This window comes from Nyctereutes procyonoides, unplaced genomic scaffold (genome assembly GCF_905146905.1).
Source record: "Nyctereutes procyonoides isolate TBG_1078 unplaced genomic scaffold, NYPRO_anot_genome, whole genome shotgun sequence".
Taxonomy (NCBI): domain Eukaryota; kingdom Metazoa; phylum Chordata; class Mammalia; order Carnivora; family Canidae; genus Nyctereutes; species Nyctereutes procyonoides.
Window position 1 is genome coordinate 53,056,817 of NW_026575043.1, and position 20,270 is coordinate 53,077,086.

Consider the following 20,270-nt stretch of genomic DNA (forward strand, 5'->3'; position numbering starts at 1 on the left):
ACAACTGGAGGGTTCACAGCCCTTGGAGGATTTCCTGGATGGACCAGTTACCCCAAGCACCTGCCACTGCTGCCCTTGCCCATTGCCACTAGGTATCAGGGGACCAGCATTGTCACCTGGGGACAGTCTAGGGGTGTTGGTGACGACGCCCACCCTCCCCCCACTCGTCCGCATAGGGATGGAGCCTGGAGCCAGTACGTGCTCACTTACTGTCCTGCCAGTGACACCCGGTCCTCCACCACCACCACTCCATTCATGCAGCAGCTCAGGGGAACCCGTGGAGGAGGTGGCCCTATGGAGCTAGGAGTTTCCCAGTTGGGCCTCGCTGGTCTTGCTCTGGGCTAGCACATGGGGCTCCCGAGCAGTGTCTCTGGGATGCAACACTGCATCCCCCTCAGGTGTTCTAGGAGCTGCAAAGACAGGACTGCAGCCCAGCCTGACAAACCGTTCAGAACACCCCCTGGCCCACTCCAGTGGCCTGTCCCAGCATAGTCCCACCAGACCTCTCCGAACGCCACGTGGTGTTCTGTGTCTTCCTGTGTGTACTTTCCTCTACTCAGAATGCTCTGCCCTCCAGGTTTTTTTAGCCGGGCAGTACCTATTCAGCCATGAAGGCCTAGCTCAAATGACACCTCCTCTGGGAGGCCCTCCCCTTCTCTGCCGCCTCCTTACATATCTGTAGTGGCTCATCCTCTGCTTTCCTACCTCCATCCCTCTACTTCCCTGCCATGTCCTAATTTAGTTGATTATGGTTTTATCTTCACTGGACTGATGTCTTTCCCAGCACGGAGACCATATCCGCGGGTTCCTCTCTGGGCCCCCATGCCTGGCACAGTGTCTGGCATGGCCAGGCCCTCAGTCTAAGGCTGGGGAAGATAGGAGCAAGGAAATCAGGACACAAGAAACCAGAGAAATTGGGACTGAGCACATAGTTACCAGCTTACAACTCAATAGGTCCTTGAATCCTGACATGCAGAAAGGGAACCTGTCTGTATCGACAGCCATTGACAGGCCCAAATGCACCGGTCGGCAAATGTTTATGTAAGGGACTGTGCCCACTCCTCCCCACCGCCCACCCCCGGGGCCGGCAGCGTGCAGTCTCAGCAGTTCTGCCCTGCATCGGAGAGAAGCCCCCTTCAATAAATTGAGTTCCAGAGACAGCATTATTGCTTCACCCCAGTGGGAAGACTCAGCCAGGAGTATTTCTATGGGATGGGCCGTCTCCCACAGCCTCAGCCCGAGGCCCACGCAGGGCAGGTACAGTCACGGCAGTAATACAGGCAGTAGCTTACTTCCACTCATCTTCCTATGAGCTCCCCACTAGCCCGACGAGATGGGCATGGTCAGCCCCCCCCCCTTTTTTTTTTTTAAGATTTTACTTATTTGAGCGAGGTCATGGGGGAGAAGGGGCAGAGGCAGAGTGAGAAGCAGACTCCTGCACTGAGTGGGGAGCCCAATGTGGGCCTTGATCCCAGGACCCTAGATCATGACCTGAGCCAAAGGCAGACACTTAACCGATTGAGCTGCCCAGGCGCCCGTGAGAAGCCTCATTTTACGGATGGAGAACTGAGGCCAAGCACTGAAGTGACATGTGACGACTACTGTTTACTAAGGATTCGCTCTGTGCCAGGGCCATCCTCAGTATATGACCTGCACTGTCTCAGCCTCAGGATAGCAGTAGTAGCTCTAAGCGCTGCTGTCTCCATTCTACAGACAGAGAAACTGAGGCACTGCCCATGGTCATGTGGCTGGAAAGTGTCAGATTTGAACCCCAGGCCAGCTCAGGAGCCTCTCATCCCACCCACTGCCCTGTACTGTGTGACACTAGGAAATGCTATTTTCCAGAAGTTTGGGGCCTTTATTAGCTCTGGGGTGTGTGTTTCCTGTATGATTTCCTTCGTCCTGACTCATCCAGACCCTGATGTAGACTCCCCTGGGTCCCTTCCAGAAGTGGAGGGGATGAATAATAGATGGTGCTGGAAAATGTCATGTGGCCCCTTGAAACTGATGTGGTATGTCCTCATAGAAGGCCCTGTGGTGTGCACGCTATGGTGTCCCTGCTGACAGGGAAGCTCAGGTACAAGGTGAGATGAGGGCCCCAAGGTCAGTTTTGAGGGTCAGCCCAGCTCTGTGGACTGCCTCTAAGTCCTCCTGGATGAACATTGCCTGCTCGGGTTCTAGAAGGGGTCATGAGCTCTGAGCTATAACTGAGTGTGTGGAAGCAGGTGCTACCAGACCCTCCCAGCACCAAGGGAAGATAGGCAGGGTCCCACCAGGGAACAGAATTTACCCCGGTGGTTGTCGGGAAGAGCCTGTAAATGCAGAGGGGAGGGTGGGGGCCAGAGGTGAGCAGCAGTAAGGAGCAGTCTCCCAACCCCCTCCCCAGGGCCTATAGGGGCAGCGGGGGTAGGAAATGATGTCTTTGGGGGTCCATCGAGAGCAGCGCCTGCCAACAGCTACTCAGTCCCCTGGTATAGAGGGAAACAGCAATGCCAGAGAACTCACCAAAGCAAGTGACGAGCCTGCAGCTCCCTCTCCTACCTCTGCTCTCCTCTGGGTCTTCCACTGACCCACTGAGGGCCAGGTGACACCTTCCAAGGGACAGCAGGACAGAGGATGGATCTGGTGGCACTAGGGAATATCCAGCACATGGTGCCTGTGAACAGCAGGATGTGTGGCTGGGATAGAGCTGGCTGGGTTTGCTGAGGGCCTAGGTATCTGGTTTGGAGGGGATGCCTCCTATCTGGAGGGGTCTCTTAGGTACCCACCCACATGTCAAACCTCTACACTGGCCTCACCTGTCTGGGTCATGAAGAGGCGACAGGCAGCCTGAGAGCAAACTAATTCCCAGTTGTGTTTCACAGCACTCTTTCCCAAAGAAACATATGATAATCCTCTGAAAACAAAAGAAAGCTCTCTCCAGAACACAGCAAGATAAGACACAGGGATTTGTACCCTAGAATATGTGAAACCTTGTCTTCGTGGATCCTAGTTTAGGACTGGCCTCAAAGGAGCTATGAACACCCAGGAATGTGTCATCCAGTGTGTGTGTGTGCACGCGGGCGCGCACACGTGTGCATATACTTGTCTGGCAAGAGAATCTATTGTCATCAGATTTTCTGTAAGCTCCTGGTCCCCAAAAGGTTGGCTTTAGGAGAAAGCTCCTTGACCTTGTAATCAAGGAGACCTGGTTTCTGTTGTTTCCCTGCTGTCGGGGAGGAGACACTGGGCCCTCTGGGCCACTGTCTCCCCTTTTACCAATCAAGAAGACTCACAAAGGCACTGCCTTAGAGAATTGTCCTGAAGATGATCTGTGCAGTAAGTAACTAAAGCAGCAGGAGCTACTGTTTTGGTTTTTTGACCCACAGGGCACTCCCCCAGGGGGCACTCCCAGGAGGTAGAGGGTGTGTGCCTTCCCATTTTACAGATGAAGGGAGGAGGCTCATGGAGAGGAAGTAACTTGCCGGGGGTCATGCAGGCAGTGAGTAGGGGAAGCCAGTTCCAACTTGTACAGTTCTGCTAAGGCCCCCGTACTCAGGGCAACAGCTCCATCTGTCCTTCCCACCTTAGCTGGACCCTGGGGCGGGGGGTAGACAAATCAGCGCAGGACAGGTGCTCTGGAGCCAGCAGTCCCTCTGACCCACCCACCCCATTGTCTGTCAGTGCTGTTCAGGAAATGCGAGGTGCCCCCACCGCCCAGAATGTTCAGGATAGGGCTGCTAGCCTTCTGCTCTCCTGGCTGGACCTTTTCCCCCCACTCTGCCCCTTCCCTGTGGTGAAAAATACCCAGTTCATTTGTGTTGAAATCTGTATTGTTCAGTGCTTCCAGGGCTCTGGCAGACTCTGAGGGCAGGTGGGACCCATGCCCAGTGGCCTCCCTCCACCCCGAGCTCTGCCAGGAAGGCACTCAGATCTCAGGTGGAGGCCCCAGCCCCATTTGCCCAGCCTGAGCCCCCGAGGCCACGACAAAGGGCCGCCTGTGGGATGTGGGAATGACAGGCAGGCGTCTCAGCCATTCAGCAGGGCCAGGCACGAAGCCTGCTGGCCAGCCCAGAGCCCACTGGCCCCTGTCTCCAGCCGTGAGTCCCTGAAGAGCCTAGGTTAAGGTGGACAGCTCCGCGTACGGTTCCGGCCAGATAACACTGATTATTATTATCACCACTATAACAACTTTCATCTGTTAAACCTTACTCTGTGCCAGGTGTCATCCTCGGGCTGTCACAGCTATTAATCCTGCAGAATCCAAAGAAGTAAATATGGACGTTGTCTTCAGTTTCACAGATGAATAAATTGAGGCACAGGGAGGATAATAACTTGCCCAAAGAGGCACCCAGTTACTGGCGGCTGTGTCAGGAGTAAGGCCTGGCCTTTTCGTCATCCTGCTGGACCGAGTCTTTGTTTCAGCAGGTGTGCACCAGTGCCCTTTCCATTTACTCCAGCGTGTGTCCCTGGTGCTCTGGGACCTGGACCTGGGACAAGGTGCTCGGCCTCAGCTTTGTCATCTGTACGGTGGGACAAGGGCACTCACCTCCTCTGGGGAATCACGGGCCTTAAGGAGGCAATGCCTGTAATGCTCCTGGCACAAGTGAGTGTGCAACAGATGTTACTCATCCTGTTCTTTGGGCTGCCATGAGCACCTTGCTGACCTTGCATTCCAGTCAAGCCAGGCTGAGGGAAGGTGTGCCCAGCGCAAGGAATAGAGACAAAAGAAGAGCCCTGGTTTTTATAAGCCTGTCTGGGCAATAACTGAGTGCATGTGTATGTACGTGTGCATGCATGTGTCTGTGTATGAGAGAATGAATATGCCCACCACGTGGGCAGCGCTCAAGACTGTGTTTGCATCTGACTCTGGATGCCAGCTCATCTCCCCTGTCTTGAGCTCCCTTGTCTATGTCCCTGTGCCCGGCACATAGTAGGCACTTAGTACACAGTGGCAGTGAGGAAGAGGAGGATTCCTCGCTGAGGAGATGGCACTCGTGATGCCTTGCCTTCCAACTTGGGCGTGGGAGCTCAATGTGCTCAGTGCCCGGTCTGGTGCTCGCCACTCACCTAGGCTCCTGTATTGGCAGCCAGAGAAGCTTGATTTGAACCACCCAGCCTCCCCACGCTCTGGAAGCCTTCATCCTCTCCATTGTCCCTATAAGATGGCAGGATATTACATTAGCCTACACTAGACCCATCAAATTGAACAACGAAGAGCAGGCCTCTGAAAAATCTTTGGAAAAGTTGCCCCAAGTCTAAGACCCTGATGTCAGACAGAGATACTTTGAAAGAGAGTAGCAGGATGGCCGCTTTCCCCTCGCCCCTGGCCCGCCCCTGCCTCCCCTCCCGCCCAGAACCAGCTTTCCCCACTGCACCTCGAAGCCCCCGGTAGGTGAAGTGCTATTCTTCAGTGCCTCGCGTGTGGGAGGGTGAAAAGAGAGAGCAAGGAGGGAAGAAAGAGGAAAGTCGGCCACTGGCTGTGTCCTTTTCTTCCTGAGCGTGTTACAAACCAGCAGGGTCGAGGCATCGAGAAGCTTTCAGGGCCTCGGCAGGCCGCGGTACCCGCGAGTGGCACCGAAAGAATATAATGGTAGAGAAGCAATCCGCCCGCAGAACCCTCTGTTTCAGAGCCCGCACAGCCAGGGAGGCCTGGGCAAACAGGCTTTTATTTGGCCGGGAGCGCGGCTCTGCTTCCCGCCGTTGTCTTATTCCAGCTGGGAGGACTGATGGGCTGTGGTTAGCGGTTGCACCTTTCACCTCCGGAGCTGGGAACAGAGACATGACCGGCATGGCAAGCGGCTGGCAGCAGTGCCTCCCCCGCCCGAGCTTGGCCAGGCCGGGGAGGGAGATCTGCTCTGTCTGGGTGGACACGGGTGCCTGTCCGGGTCGGTCTCTAGCATCGAAGCACCTGCTGCCCGCCCCCAGCCAGGCACTGGTGGGAACCAGGCAGGGAAGGGGCCTGATTGCCAGTGCCCTTGACCTGGCAGCCCGACCCCTGACCCTCCACGCCTGCAGGCCTCAGCCAGAGCATCAGAGATCGGCCCTTTCCCTCATAACCCACCCGTCTTCTCCATTTCCCCCTCACACCCTTCGCTTGGTCTTCCTGCCACTTTGTTCATGTGTGCAATTGTCTGATGTCTCTTCGCCCCATAAGGCTCTACCCTCCGGGGCCTGGGGCCCTCTCCACATCCCCTGTGCGGTCTTGCGTCTGGCACAGGGTAGGCTCCTAAACTGTCTGTGTGGCAGATAGACAAACGTCGGAATGGCCCATTCTGACCGAGCATCTCATCCGTACCAGCCACTATGTGAGAGCCAGTTCAGTTCCTCCTCACTGTCACCCCACAGGAGGGAAGCTGGGGCACAGGGAAGCTGGACAGCATGCCTCAGATCCCACGGTTAGCCAGACGTGCAGCCAGCCCTGGAGTCCCGCTTGGCCTAAAACCAGCTCTTACCACCTTGAGCCTAGACACACCACCAGTCTGAAAGGGGCAGCCATGTGACTTCTTATTAAAAGTCAAGTCAGGGACAAGAGAAGAGGGGAGAGAGGGCTGTGTGGAGGACCTGCTCCATGCAGGGAGCACTGCCAAGGGGTTCTGAGTACACAGTCCCATTTTGGCCTCCTTGCTCCCTGGAGAAAAGTGCCATTCCTATCTTTCTGAGGTGCAAACTGAGACCCAGAGAGGTCTAGTGAATTGCCAGAGGACACACAGCTCTGCACACTGCAGAACAGATAACCTTATCTCACCATGCACTGTATCCACAGAGGCCCCCAAATCCCAAATCATCCCTCTTTTATTGGACCTGGCCTCCCAATCCAGATGGGTCAGCAGTTGCAAACCAGAGCCAGATCCAGCCTGCAGCCTGCCTTTGTAAATAAAGGGTTTTTTGGCACACAGCCATCCCCGTTTGTTCACGTGGTCGGTACGGCTGCATGCTCACACTGCAAGGGAAGAACAGAGTGGCTGCAGCAGAGACCCTGTGGCCTGCAGAGCCAAAACTATTTACTGCCTCACCACGTACAAAAAAAGTTTACAGCCCCTGGGGCTCCTGAGATGCCTGCCTTATTTCATCTAAAAGCCATGGGGGCAGCTAATTCCTCCTACCATGACTCCTCCTTTCTCTAGAGAGTGTACAGCTCTAGAAGTGTAGCCACACCCTCACCATCACCCCCCAGCTGTAGTGCTCAGCTCAAGAACTGCAGCTTTCCCTGGGAAGGAGGCCCTATTACTCTGCCCCTCATTTACTCGATTCATTCATTCATGTGCTTAAGTCTGCATTGACCACAAATCAATGATCAAGCCTTACTCAGCCCTGAGGATAAAGCAGTGAACCAAAGAAAAGACCCCTGCCCTCGTGGAGCTGTTATTTGACGAGGAGAGGCAGATGACAAAGAAGAAAAAGTAAATAACAATGTTAAGATGACAGCAAGCCCTGTGGAGGAAATGGGAAAGAATGGCAAGATGTTCCTCAGGGGTGGGAGGAGTAGAGAGATTTTCCCCTACTCTTGGCACAGGCCTGACCTGGAAAAAGTCTTTCCAAGGAGTCAATATTTTTGTGATAGGAGGAAGAAAGCCAGCCAGCCAAAGAATGGGGGGGGGGGGGTAGCATTCCGGCACAGAGACCTGCAGGTGCAAAGGCCCTGGGGCAGGAGCATGGTCATAGCAGGCCATCGTGGCTAGAGAACTGTTCAGGGTGGAGAATGCTAGGAAACAAAGCTGGAGAGAGGCCAGTAGGGCTCCTTATGGGGCCTAGCGGCAGGGAGCCTGGCTTTTATTCAATGTAAAGCAGGAAGTTCCCTCAGAGATCAGTATGGTGGCCTGATTTACACTGTCAGACCTCTTCCTTCCTGTTATGTGGGGGCCTGCATCGTAGAGGGATAAGAATGGAGGTAGGAGTCCCATCGCCATCCTCCCAGCAAGTAGGGGCAGTGGCTTGGGTGGGGATAAAGACCGTGTGGGGATGGAGAGAAGCAGGTGGATTGAGCCTATGGGCTCTACCTTTAGTAGAGCCGGCCTAATTTGTTCTGGAAGGCATGAGGGAAATTAAGGCCAGTGTGGAGATTTCTGCTCAGAGCCACTCAGAGGATGGTGGTGCCTTGTGATGATGAAGCCTAGGAAGCTGGGAAAAAGCAGGTGGGGGCTGGGGTGGGGGGGCACATGGGGTTTGAGACACCTATTAGGACTCCCCGCGGATGTCAAGCAGATAAATCTATGAGTTCGGAGCTCAGGGGCGAAGCCTGGGCTGAGATATAAATTTGGAAGTCATCAGCATACAGATGATATTTAAAGCCTGCAACAGTTCACCAACCCCCCCCCCCCATAACTTAATCATTCATAGGACGGCACATTTTCAAAAGATCGGGACCAGGAGAGCCCGTTATCCCCACACCAGCCCTTGCAAATATGCCTTCTTGATCTTGGCCATGAAAACATAATCATCGGGCTTTAAAAATCACAGTCGGGAAAGTTCAAGCAAGTATGTGAAGTCACAGAATTTATTATTCAAAATATCCCTTTGCTGTGGATCTTTCCAGCTCCCTGAAGACAGAAGGTTCCTGTAAGCTCCCCTCACCTCATTTTTATTCCTCCTTTTGGGTGCCTCTCGTTCCCTCCTTAAGGCTTCGCGGAAGCAGGCAGCCCTTCCTCCAGGGGCACGGAGAACGCCCCATCAGGAGGCAGAAGGGGGCGCGGGGAGCTGTCCCAACTGCCACTGTGGGGACCGGAGGGACGGAGGAGCCGTTTTACCCCTGCCCTCTTGGAAGTGCGTGGCCTTCCCTGGCCGGGCTGGTGTGTTTTGTTCTTCAGCCTGCTCCCAGCCGTGTTGGTGGGTGGCACCTGGAGAGAGGTTGAAATTGGCCGGGAGACCAGCTCTTTTCTCACGTGCCCCCGGCCATCCCAGCGGGCGGAGGCAGAGTGTCGCGAAGACACACGGAGAAGCAGGAATTGTTTTGGTCAGGCAGCTCCTAGGCGGCAGCTGCCAGCAAGGGTGCAAATGGCTGGCAGGAGGGAGGGATCCACGTTCAGACAGCCGAACGTCTCCCCCTGCGGAGGTGCTGGGGAGGCTGCAGGGGCCTGGGGCCGGCGGGAGCAGGTGTCTCCAGGTCACCTCCTCCTCCCTCCTTCCTGCCTCACGCCCCGAGCCTCTTGGAGTGCTGTTTTGGAAATATTTCCAAGCGCTTCAGCAATATCCTGCACACTCTCTTCCCCTTCCCCCGGGAGTGGCTGTCCGTGCGGGGAAGGTACTTGCTCCCAATCCAGCTAAATTGTTATTGACTTGTGTTCTCTGCGTTCCGCAAACATTTCACTCAGCCGTCGCCAGCGAGGCCAGGAATCCCTGCTAGGGCTAACGGGGAAACCAGCTGTGCCGGGCCATTTCTCCTGCTCTTCCTCATCGATCACAGAATTAAACTGACAGAAGGAAAATTTCAGAGCGACTTGGGAGGGGAAGGGGCTGGGCCCGGATTGGACAGGGGTTCAGGGACCTGGGGACCAGAGTGCTAGAAATAGGAGCAGGAGGAGGGTGGACTTCCCTCCAGGGTTGTGGCTGGTGGCAGGGGGTGGCCGATTTTGCTTCTGAATTGTCGGTTGGCCTAGTCCGAAGAAACCCAAGAAAAACAGAAAGACAAGGAGGTTTTTGTTACTGCTTCACGGCCACAAGTGGAACTGGTAGGGTTCTGTACACAGAGGGGAGAGAGATAATAAATCAGAGGCTGCACAGGTGAGCCATCAACTGAGCTCAGCCACAGATCTTTATTTTGCATGGAAAATACGGACAAGTGCGGTTTGGGATTTTTTTTTTTTTTTTCATGAGTTGCCACTCTTTTGCTATCAGAAGATTTGATCCAAAAGTCGAGCTTCTGGCCTCTGGAAAAATCAGGTCTGACCACCTTGGTTCTGTGTGCCTGTAGGGCAGGTGGGGCTGAGTTGCCAGTCTGCAGCCCACCCTATAGTCTCCCTCCCGTGCCTGCCTGGCTGCTTGAGGCCCGCACACTTAACAGATTGGGTACAGACTTCCCTCCACCGTGGCCCCCTGAAGGCTTCCCTTCCAGCCTCTACTCCAACCCAGGGCTGTGTCAGGAAGAGGGGGCCAGAAGCTAATGCCCATCAAGCCACTACTAGAAATGGAAAGATCCCTCTAGGCCTGAGGCAGAGGAGAGGGGGATCCCTTCCAGCAGGTCCTCTTCCTTTTCCTTTGTTTCCCTGCAATGAGTCACCTTCACCTGGCCACTCTCTGTCCTCCCCAGCCTGCACCGGCCCCTCCAGCATCTGTAACTAATGCAAACACATGCAGGACGGAGCCTAAAAGCCCCCAGGCTTAGCCCGGCCCCAGAGCCCTACGATGGGCTAAATCCACCATAATCCAGGCCCTATGGATGGGGAGCTTCCAGGCCAGCTGCCTGGAGCGCAGTGTGAGGGCCACCCACCAAGCTGCATGCAGGCTCCTGCTTCACAGCGAGCCAGAAGCCCATAGCACTGGTGATTAATAAGGGCAATGGGCATCAGTCTCAGTAACCAGTGCCCCACCCCAGACCATTCTCATCACGGGCTTCAGTGGTTTCTCGATGATTCTCTTAGGCAGTTGGATAGAGAACCACTGGCCTCGAGAATGCCGCTGCTGCAGGTTGGTGGGTACCGTGGGGCCTCTGTTTCACACCTTTTCTGCTAGGAGCTATTTCCTAAAGGGGCTATGCCAGTGTCTCTACTGCAGGCCTGGCCGCTGAGCCACAGGACCCTAGGCCTCACTAGCGTATCGGGGCATGGGGAAGGGGGAAGTGTGGTCAGGTGACTTCCCTAGATCCACTGCTTATCCATCTGACAAATGGGATGATAATCTCACACAGCTCATGGGATTTCTCCCAGTACACACCCAGCCTGCTGCCCCAAGCCAGCAGGTGCCTGGGCCCTGCCCACTCTGGGGTCCCGACGTGGCCACCATGGCTGGTGGTTCAGAACATCCTTTAGAGTGTTCTTCACAGCTGCATCCCGAGCACCAGGTCTGGCACAGAGTATATGCTCACCTTCAGGTGGGGCCACGGGCTCTTTGTGGCTGGGTCATCCATTTTCTGGAGAAACTAGACATGCAGACTCTTAGGTAGCATCTCCCTTTTTTTGGCATATTAGTATCTAGCTTTTTAAATCTTAAATCATGTCAGCAAATCCAGACACTCTACCAGGGGCCTGTCACGTGTGAGGCTTCCTCCCATTTGGTCACCCATAGACATGGTATCCTAGTGTGGTGGATTTCCCAGGGGCAGACCCCAAGACGTGGACTCGGGTACCGATCAGATCACCTAGGAGGTGAGCCCGGGAAGTGCATAAGGAACCGGAAGGAGGCGAGGGACCCAGTCCCAGGGGTCTCTGGGGCTCAGCCCACCAGGGCCCCCCAAGATCTGTGTCATATACACCTCAGAGCTATCCCCCCGGGAGTCCAGGGAGCTGGGACATGTGTCCACCCTCACTGGTGGAGGATTCCTCTGAGGGAGCTTATGTACCCAACGCTTCCAGCTGGCCCCGTGCCAGGGCTGCACATGCCCCCGTGGCCAGGGAAAGCCATTGATGTGTCCCAGAGCCGCGCGCTAATGCTGTGGGTGGCCACCAGGATGGGGCACCCGCAGCGGCTCCTGTGTTTGTCCAGGGCTGGTATTGCCGCCCCCATTTTAAAGGAGAGAGAAGTGACCTGCCTGCATCCAGTGACAGCGTCCCATCAGGGGACCGTAAGATCCGCCAACCTACACCGCGCTTACAGTGCGCCAGGCGCTGCTGTAAAAACTTAAGCACCTTTACCGTCCCGGAGCCCCCGGCGCCGTCCACGCGGGGTACTATTCAGCAGGTGCAGGGACAGAGCACAGAGAGGTGAGGCTCCTGGCCCCAGGTGGCCCAGCGGGGAGCCGCGGGCTCTGATCCTGGCAGCCTGGCGCCCGCTCCCCCCGCTGCCAGCGCCTGCTCCTCTCAGGTCCTTTCAGAGTTCCCTTGCCCCCCGCTCTGCTCGCCCCTCCTCCGCGTTCTGCCTCTGGAACAAAACCCCACGAGGCACGTTCTCCCGTCCTCCCGGCAGCTCCCCGCCCACCCACTCGCGCCTTTCCGTCTGCCCGCTTCTGCCTTCCATGCAGGGCGACAGCGCCAGCCAGGGCCGGGAGAGAGACGCGGGCTGGCATTCTGTCAAGGAATTAATTGAAAAATAAAATCATTAGATGGGAACTCCAGAAATGCAAAATGGTGGTGGGGAGGGGGGCAGGACTGGGGGGTTGTTGGGGGACGGCTGAGTTTTTTGTCAAGTTAATTTCTCGGGTATTGATGTTTGGTGACATTCACTTGTTGTTTATCTTCGGGTGCAGCTGTAATGCTGAAAGAAAATGCACAGCTTGTTTCGTTTATTTATTTTACACCTTTCTCCGGTTCTGCATTATGTTTGTTTGGTGAAAACCCACTGAGGCTTTTGATGTCGAAGAAGTGGGATTTCAGCAGCTGTTCCCTGCAAGCAGGGTGCTCCATGCGCAGACAGGGCCGGCGGGGGCTGCTGGGTGTCACGTGGTGGGGACTTGGGCCTGACGCATCCCCTGGGGAGGCGGTTGGGGGCCCGGCCTGAGCCAGGCCAACCAGAGCAGTCATGGCCCCGAGCGCCGAGCCCTTGGTGTACTGGGCTCCGAGCACAGACTCACTGATGCTCACGGCTGCCCCAGGAGACGGGTCCTGTCCTCAGCCCCCGTGCACAGATGAAGCCGAGACCTGAGGAGCTGAAGTGACTTAGCCAAGGTCACTGAGCCATTAGGCAGCAGAGCTGGGACCTTGAATTGTCTGATCTCCAAGGCTAAGGAGTGAGCCCCTCGCTGACCTACTTTGTGCACTCCTCACCCCGCCAGGGGTCCGGGGATCCCCCTGGGCCTCCGTTTTCCAACCTGGGGTGGGAAATGGGTACCGTACCCTTTCAGCCTTTACAAACCAAATCATTGTATTCATTTCCCTAACAACTAACTGCTCATGGATCACCTACTAGGTATTGGCTATCCTCTGACAGTCCCTGCCCCAGTGGCGCCCCCTGGCCTAATAGCAAAGTGAGACATTGAGTCCACATCTCTGATGGGAGTTAGAGCAGCAGAGATGTTGGTCTCTCCACCATGGACCGGGGTCTAACCAGGTGCCAGTCATTGCTCTTTTGCCTCCATTAATTCTGCCCGTGACACCACATTACAGGCAAGGAGACGGAGGCAGCAAGAGGCTGGCCAGCGGTGGGGCATATGTGCCCATGCCTGCATTCCTGAGCCTGTATGCTAAGTGTTGAGGACAGGTGGGGGGTCCCCCGAGAGGCTTCGCTGGGAAGAGGAGCCCATACCTGCTCCAGGCAAAAGGAAAGGCCTCCTTACATCTGGGCCTGCAGGTCAGCAGGTGGTGGCCACAGAGAAGGGGAAAAGTGGAGGAACAGCCCTGTCCGCCCCCCACCCCACATTTTATGCACGAGGGAGTGAGCCTCACTGGATCCAGGCCCCACCCGAGGCTGCATACTGGGCAAGTGCCAAAGCCAAGTGTGTGTGACCGTGCACTGTCACACCCGCACCCCCCACCCCGAGTCAGGGCCCCCGAGAGCCGTTGCGAGCGTGTGTGGGACAACGCTGGCAAGTGAGACAGGCCAGGGCAGAAGCCGGGGGCTGCCGTGTGTTAGCCAGGAGCCCTGGGCTGTGCACCTCGCCCTGCACCTCCGTGTCCCCAGCTGTGTAGTAGGGGTGGCAACGCCCCCTCCTGCAAAGGGTTCCTGAGACTCCGGGTTTCCCCAGCCAGATGACCTCTCGGGTGCCTCCCAACCCCACCCCTGTTTGATGTATTGCTGTCCCAACCACAGCAGTGCTGTTTCTCAAAGATTATCCACCTCAGTGCCCTAGGACTCATTCATTCATTCAGTCCTTCATTCGTTCGTTCTTACATTCAGCACAGAAGCACAGAGCTCAGTCTGGCAAGCTGGGGCCAGTGCGGTCCTGGGGACATCCAGAGAGCAGAGGCATCCAGGAGCAGGCCCTCCAGGCGAGCTGGGCCCTGGAGATGCCCTGTGTGGAGAGGTGCAGGAACAGCAGCTCTGTGTCCCATCCTGTGTCCATTGCTCCAGGACCTCCTGCTTGTCCCAGGATGGGGAGCCGAGGCTCGGAGGGGTGAAGGTCCCACCACCAGGGAGGGGAGCATAGGACTGGAACCCAGCCCTGGGTGGCTGTGTCACAGGATGTTTGGTACTCAGGTGACTCGGGGGAGGGCAGCCAAGGGCAGGGCTGACATTCCAAAGATGCGGAAGAGCTGGTTCACAAGTCTTTAAAACAGTGAGGCCAGCTCCCAAGCAAACTGAACGTGGCTGGTGTCCCTGGGGCCGGGGCTGAGGTTGGGAGGTGCCCACTGGTTGGGAGGGTGGGAGATGCTCTGAAGCTATGAGCACAACCACCTGCCAGTGGCAAGACTTGCACAGTGGGGTGAGAGGGCCAGAGCTGAGAGTCAGGCTGGGTTCTGGCCATGTTTACATTGTCCCCTCCTCCAGGAAGCTGCCCTGATAGCCCACATGGAGCAGGTGCCTCCCCATCACAGTGCTGATGCTGCCCTGGGTTGTGGTTATCCGGCTTCTTCTCCATCGCCCCTCAGTGGTCCAGGAACAGCCTAGATGGGGGCTGTCCCATTCATACCAGGCCCAGCCCAGAGCGGGCACTGCCCGGCCTCTGCTATGAGGGGATGAAAACATGAACAAAGGTGGTTAAAGACGCTTTTGGTCCAGTCCCTGCTTCTGTGTGTCCTTCAGCAACCTGAACTCTTTGATCTCATCTGTCCCTGCCATCCGTCCATTCAGTCAGCAGGTACTTACTGAGCATCTGCTGTGTGCCCCACGCCATTCCAGGCCTTGGGGGGACAGCAGTGACAATGCAGACATAAGCCCCTTCCTCCTGGAGCCAGCATTCCAGTGGGAGAGGCAGACAGGGAGCTGAACGGTTGGTCGATGCTGTAGAGGAATGTGGGCAGGGGCTCTGGGAGCCTTGTGGTCTTAAACAAGGAGAGGAGGGAGACCTCCCTGGAGAGGCGAGTCCCCCACCAGGCTCCCTGCAGGAGGAGCGCTCCAGGCAGAGGGAACAGCAAATGCAGAGGCCCGGAGGTGGGAGAGGGGGGTGCCAGGAACCAGGAAGGGGCTCACCTGGGTGGCCTGGTGGCCCTCCTGCTGGCTTCAGCTTTTCCCCAGGGGAGAGGAGATGGCCCCACTGAGGGCTGAGACAAAGGAGCCACAGGTTCTGATCCCTGTGGGTGCCCCTTGAGAGCGGACTCTGGGAGGGAGGGCAGAGGAAGCTCCCACCATCCTGCAGGCCAGAGATGCCAAGGACTCAGACCAGAGGGCGGCAGTGGAGGTGGGGGGTGTTCGGGGTGCAGAAGTGATGGAAAGCTTGAGCCCTAGGATGCATAGGCAGAAACCGGCTCCCGTGCTGGTGCCTCGGAGTTAGAGAAGCTCTGGAGGTGAGGCCCGCAGCTCCACTGCAGCGACCGTGCTGGCCGCCACCAGCCAGCCCTTGGAGCCTAGGCCAGCCTGGCCAGGAGAGCGGGGGCCCGCCAGCCCAGGAGCTCGCACTCCCATTGTTAGTAACTAGGAGGAGGCATCTGTGACAGGCCCACAGGCCCTATTTTGCTGTTCTTCTATTTCTCGGCTCCCATTACCTGCCCACAAATTCAATTTCCAAAGGCCATTGTGCACCTCCAGAGCCTGCGATTCTAAGGAAACCAGGAGCATCGAGGAGGCAGCAAGGAGAGGAAATGTGCGTCTGAGCCACGGGCTGCAGCCTCCACCCCCAGCCCATCCCACCCTCTCTCCCTTTCCATGACTAACAATGATGGGTACAGCTGCCAGGCCCGGGGGCTCCTGGGCGGGGGCAGCCCCCCACAGCGTCCCCAGCCTTACTGTGTCCCCCCCTTCCCGCTCCATTTGCTTCTCCCTTCATCGGGCAGACATTAGTGAGCACCCACTAGGTGCCAGGCTGTGCGCTGAAGCAGGGACATGGCAGTGAACAGGACAGCTCTGTTCCCAAAGAAATGACCGCCATGATGTCAGCAGTAAGAAGTGCCCCGAAGCAGGTGGTGGGGTCGTCGGAGGAGGGGGCACGGGAGCTGGGGCTTCACTACAGGGTCCTCTGGGACCTGCAGGTGCCAAGGTCCTGTGGTGTGCATGCAGTGTACCAGCCCGGAGTGGCCAGCTCAAGCAATGGCACCCAGAGGACTAGAGAATTCCCTCTCCTTGCTTGCAAAGCCGTAGGAGCCTGAGACCCCAAGCAGTAGCACCTGTTCTAGAAGGATCGCTCAGGCCGCCCTGTGGGGATGGCAGGAGCAGGAATTCAGGTGAATGTGCTTGGATCAGGCAGGTAGCCATGGAGAAGATGAGACAGGGTCAGTGTCCTGTCACTTTGGGAGGAACAAGGTGAAGAAACAGGCCCAGAGAGTCCAAGTCACTAGCCTAGGACTTTATACAACAGGCCCGAGATTCTTCGTGTCAGGGCCAGGGGCCAGGCCAGACTCTGGAGAGACCCTCGTGAGAGACATGCCCTTGGGAGCTCCAGCCTAGTGGGGAGTCGGAGGCAAAGGATCACAGGGCGGTTGTCTCCCTGAGGACCTCACAGAGGAGGTGTTGTTTGAGGACGGGATTGGGACATCCTGTCTGCAGCTGCCTCTGAACAAGTCCACATTCTCTGGGACTGGGAGGTTAGACAGGCCAGGCCTGAGCCGGCCTCCCCCCACCACATCCCTCCTGGGAGAACCGAGGGCCCAGCTCACCTTCTCCTGCCACCCTCACTACCTCCCTGGCATTCTCGCGCCAGCCCTGGAGACTTTCATAGGAAGTGGGAACACTGTGGCTCTGGTGTTGCTTGGTTTCGAATCCTGCCTCCACGTGTGGCTGAGTAACCTTAGAATTACCTGTCTGCAGCTTGGTTCCCTCCCCTGCAGGAGGCAGTCCTAGCACGTCCCTGTGGGACTGCTGAGAGGAGGAGAGCTGTAGCACACAATGCATCCTCGGTAGTGTTTGGGGCTCAGAGCGACCATGTATTGCTGAGCCCACCGTGCCTTCTGTGTGTGCTGTGCATCCACATTCCCGTCCCCTCTTCTCACAGAGAACTCCTATGCATCCCTCAAAGGCCACGTCAAATAGTCCCTCCTCTCCAAAGCTACCTCTAATTGTTCTTTCCTCCATGCTTCTTTTGGAATCTTTGAGCAAGCCGCTTACTCTATTGTTAAGAATGTATAACCTCCAGGAAACCCGGAGCAGCTTCTACTTGTTTCCCCAATGATGGCCCCCTCACTTTTGACCCATCCCCTCTGAAGGTGTTCTGCTCTCTGCAAGCCAGGCAGAGACCCGTTACCCCCTGAGCTGCTGGGAGGGGGCCTTCCTGGCTCCCTTCCTAAATGGAGCCCTGTCCTCTGCAGGTAGAAGTTGGGGAGGGGGTGGTGGGCAGAGCCGGAGAGTTCCTGGGGCGAGGAGAGGCAGCCCCACGGTGAAGCCAGAGACTAACGGGCAGTGTCTCTCTCCTCTCTCGTGTTTCTCTCCCTCAATGGCTTCTGGTCCCTTGCGCCCCCTCTTGTGACTCCCTCCTCCCTCCCTATACCTCCTACCCTCCATTTTGCTCATCCCGGTCCCTCTCCCTTCCTGCCATTCCTCTCTTCCCACCTCCCACCCCTCTCGGCTGTTTTTTCCTCCTCTCCTGCCATCTGGGCTCCCACAGAGCCCCCGAAGAAAAAGCGGTCTGTGGTGTTGGACGAGATCCTGGAGCAGCTGGAAGACAGTGAAAGCGACAGTGAGGAGCAAACCCTTCAGCTGCGAGCTGGCACCGAGAGGGTACGTGTACGTGGCTCCAGGGCCCTGGGGACTGGGGACAGCCGCTCCAGCTTCTGCGCTCCTGCCGGGTGGGCGAGGGAACGCAGGCACCCCCACCGTGCCCCAGCCTGAGGTTGACACATTCCCGCCATCCCCATGCATCCGCTCTGTGCCCCACACCCAAGGGCCAGGGGGCAGGGCAGACGCAGCCACGTTAGGAAGTCTCGTGGCAGCACAGGGACCCAGAAGCAGCAAACACAAGCCGCACCCCACCAAGCCTGGCAGTCCACCGCTCCCAGACCGGGGCACACAGCCCCACCTTGCTGGTTGGAAGGTCAGGGCAGAGGGACTCGGGTTTGCTCATGCGCAGCTGCATGGGAGCAAGTGTGGCATCAGGGTGGGGAGGCAGGACCCTGGTGCCATGACCTAACCTCCCTTGACCCAGTATCTGCCTCGCCAACGGTTCCCACCTCGTGTGGTTTTAGTGAGAAAAACACACCACGTGAATACATGAAAAACCCCCGGTGTGGCACTGAGCGTGTAAGACCGGCTCCAAAGCTTCTGTTCTTGCCCTCCTTCCAGGGCTGCTAGCTGGAGTTCCCACTACATCCATCTACGGGAGTGCTCGCAGCTTGGGACCTGAACTGTGTCCTGCCCGAGGCCCCTTGGGACTGCGGGCTCTGGTTCGACCACCAGGGCTGACCACAAGGATGCTCACGACACCCAGATGCCAGCCTCTCCGGTTGAGCCTAAGATATGTCTCCGATGGCAGCTACCCTTGGCTCGTGGACGGAGGACTCTGTGAAATGCATTCCAGCCCTGTTGAAAGGCTTATTGCAGGCTTGGGGTACCCGCCTGCACACACCTAATCCCACCTGTACCTACAGCCTCCTCCCACTGGGAGCACCTGCACCCAGCACTCGCCAGAGGCTGGATGGTGTGGAGGAAAAGAGCCCCCGCCACTCGTCTGACCTGGGTTCCATCCCAGCCTCCTGAATCTCACCTATGCAGCCTCAGACCAGCAAGGTCCCCTCTGACCCTCAGCTTCTCTTTCTGTCAAGTAGGGGTGATGTGCCCACTTGGGGCTTGACCACCTCAGTCCACCCAAGTAAAGCCTGGAAGAGATGCCCATCAGAACTTTTGTTTATTCCTTCATTCGGGACCTCTGGCGGGGGCTCATAAATCTTGGTCTCTGCATTTTGGAGGAAGGAGGTTCCAGTTTTTCATCCAGTTTTCACAGTGGCCTAGAACCCAAGCAAAGCTCCACAGCGCCGGTCCCTGTGTGAGTCTAAGTGTACTCCTTACGCCCCGTGGGGCAGGTGCTCCCCGGCCAATCCTGGGCTCGTTCCTAAGAAGTAAGAGGCAAAAGGCCCAAACCCAAAGTAGCTTATTCCCCGCGTTTGTAGGGGGGTGCCCCACAGACACCAGGTATGACCACAGTGTGTAGGTGGGGTCAGTGTTAAGCCTCACCCAGCCCAGGCCCTCGATGACCGGGCCCTCCAGTTGCTGTGAGTCTTGGGGGTGACGGGCCCACCCTAGTCCCTGTTCAGGGACATGTGGGTCCTTCCTGATGAACACACAGTCTATACTCACACCGCCAGGGCCAGGCCAGTGGCGGCAATGTAGTCACCACATTGGAGATAATCAGACCCATGGGCCTGACACACGAAGAGGCCTCGTTAGCATCTACAAGACTGACTCGGATGACGGGACTAGAACATTCCCAGGACAGGATCCGCCAGCTCCTGCAGCCTGATGCCGTGCGTCCAGCACAGGCTATGTGTTCAGACCAGCCTGGGAGACCGGGTCGCCACCCCCCTTGCTGCTGCGCCTGGCCTCTCGGCCCCCCACCCCAGGGGCTTGCTGTCTGGACAGGGAACAGCCACGTAAGCAAACAAGAACAGCCAATTCAACTACCCTGGAGATCTTGGGGTGCCCCATCACCTCCCCCTTCATGCCACCAAGGATGTTGATGGTGGATGCCACCCTCATCGCCTCCCTTTCCCTAACCCAGGAGCACCTCATTCTCCACAAGCAGCCAGAAGGAGCCAGTTGGATCTGTGAACTGGGTTTTGGAAGTCATAGCTTAAAACCCTTCAGGGTTCCCCACACACTTGCAATGAAGTCACACTCTTCACCCAGCAAGAAGTCCCTGCCACTTGTCCCCCACTTACTGCATGCTGGCGTTTCCAGTGTTTCCCTGCCACCCCAGGGCCTTTGCACTTGCTCTTGTCTCTGCCTGGGACACTTCCCCTCCCCCCTCATCTGTCCTGACCATCCCTTTTTTTTTTTTTTAATTTCCCTTTGAGATCTTAGTCTAAATTCTCAGGCCTCAGAAACAGTACCTGGCCACTTTATCAGAAGCAGTCCACTCCACTCCTCCCCCACACCCAGACCCATGCCCACACCATTCAGTCACAGCACCTAGTGCAGGGAGCAGCCCAAGCCCTGGCCCTTCTCCTCTGAAAGTGACTGTTGCC

General features: G+C 56.9%; 1 protein-coding gene across 1 annotated transcript in view; it reads left to right on the forward strand.

The window, feature by feature from the left end:
- RBM19 (RNA binding motif protein 19) overlaps nt 1-19,146 on the forward strand; it is a 123,305-nt gene extending 104,159 nt beyond the window's left edge. Inside the window, 2 exon segments of the mRNA XM_055322934.1 lie at nt 17,699-17,811; nt 18,373-19,146. Coding sequence (XP_055178909.1) covers nt 17,699-17,811; nt 18,373-18,381 — 122 coding nt within the window. The 3' untranslated portion in view covers nt 18,382-19,146.
- The last annotated feature ends 1,124 nt before the right edge of the window (nt 19,147-20,270 follow it).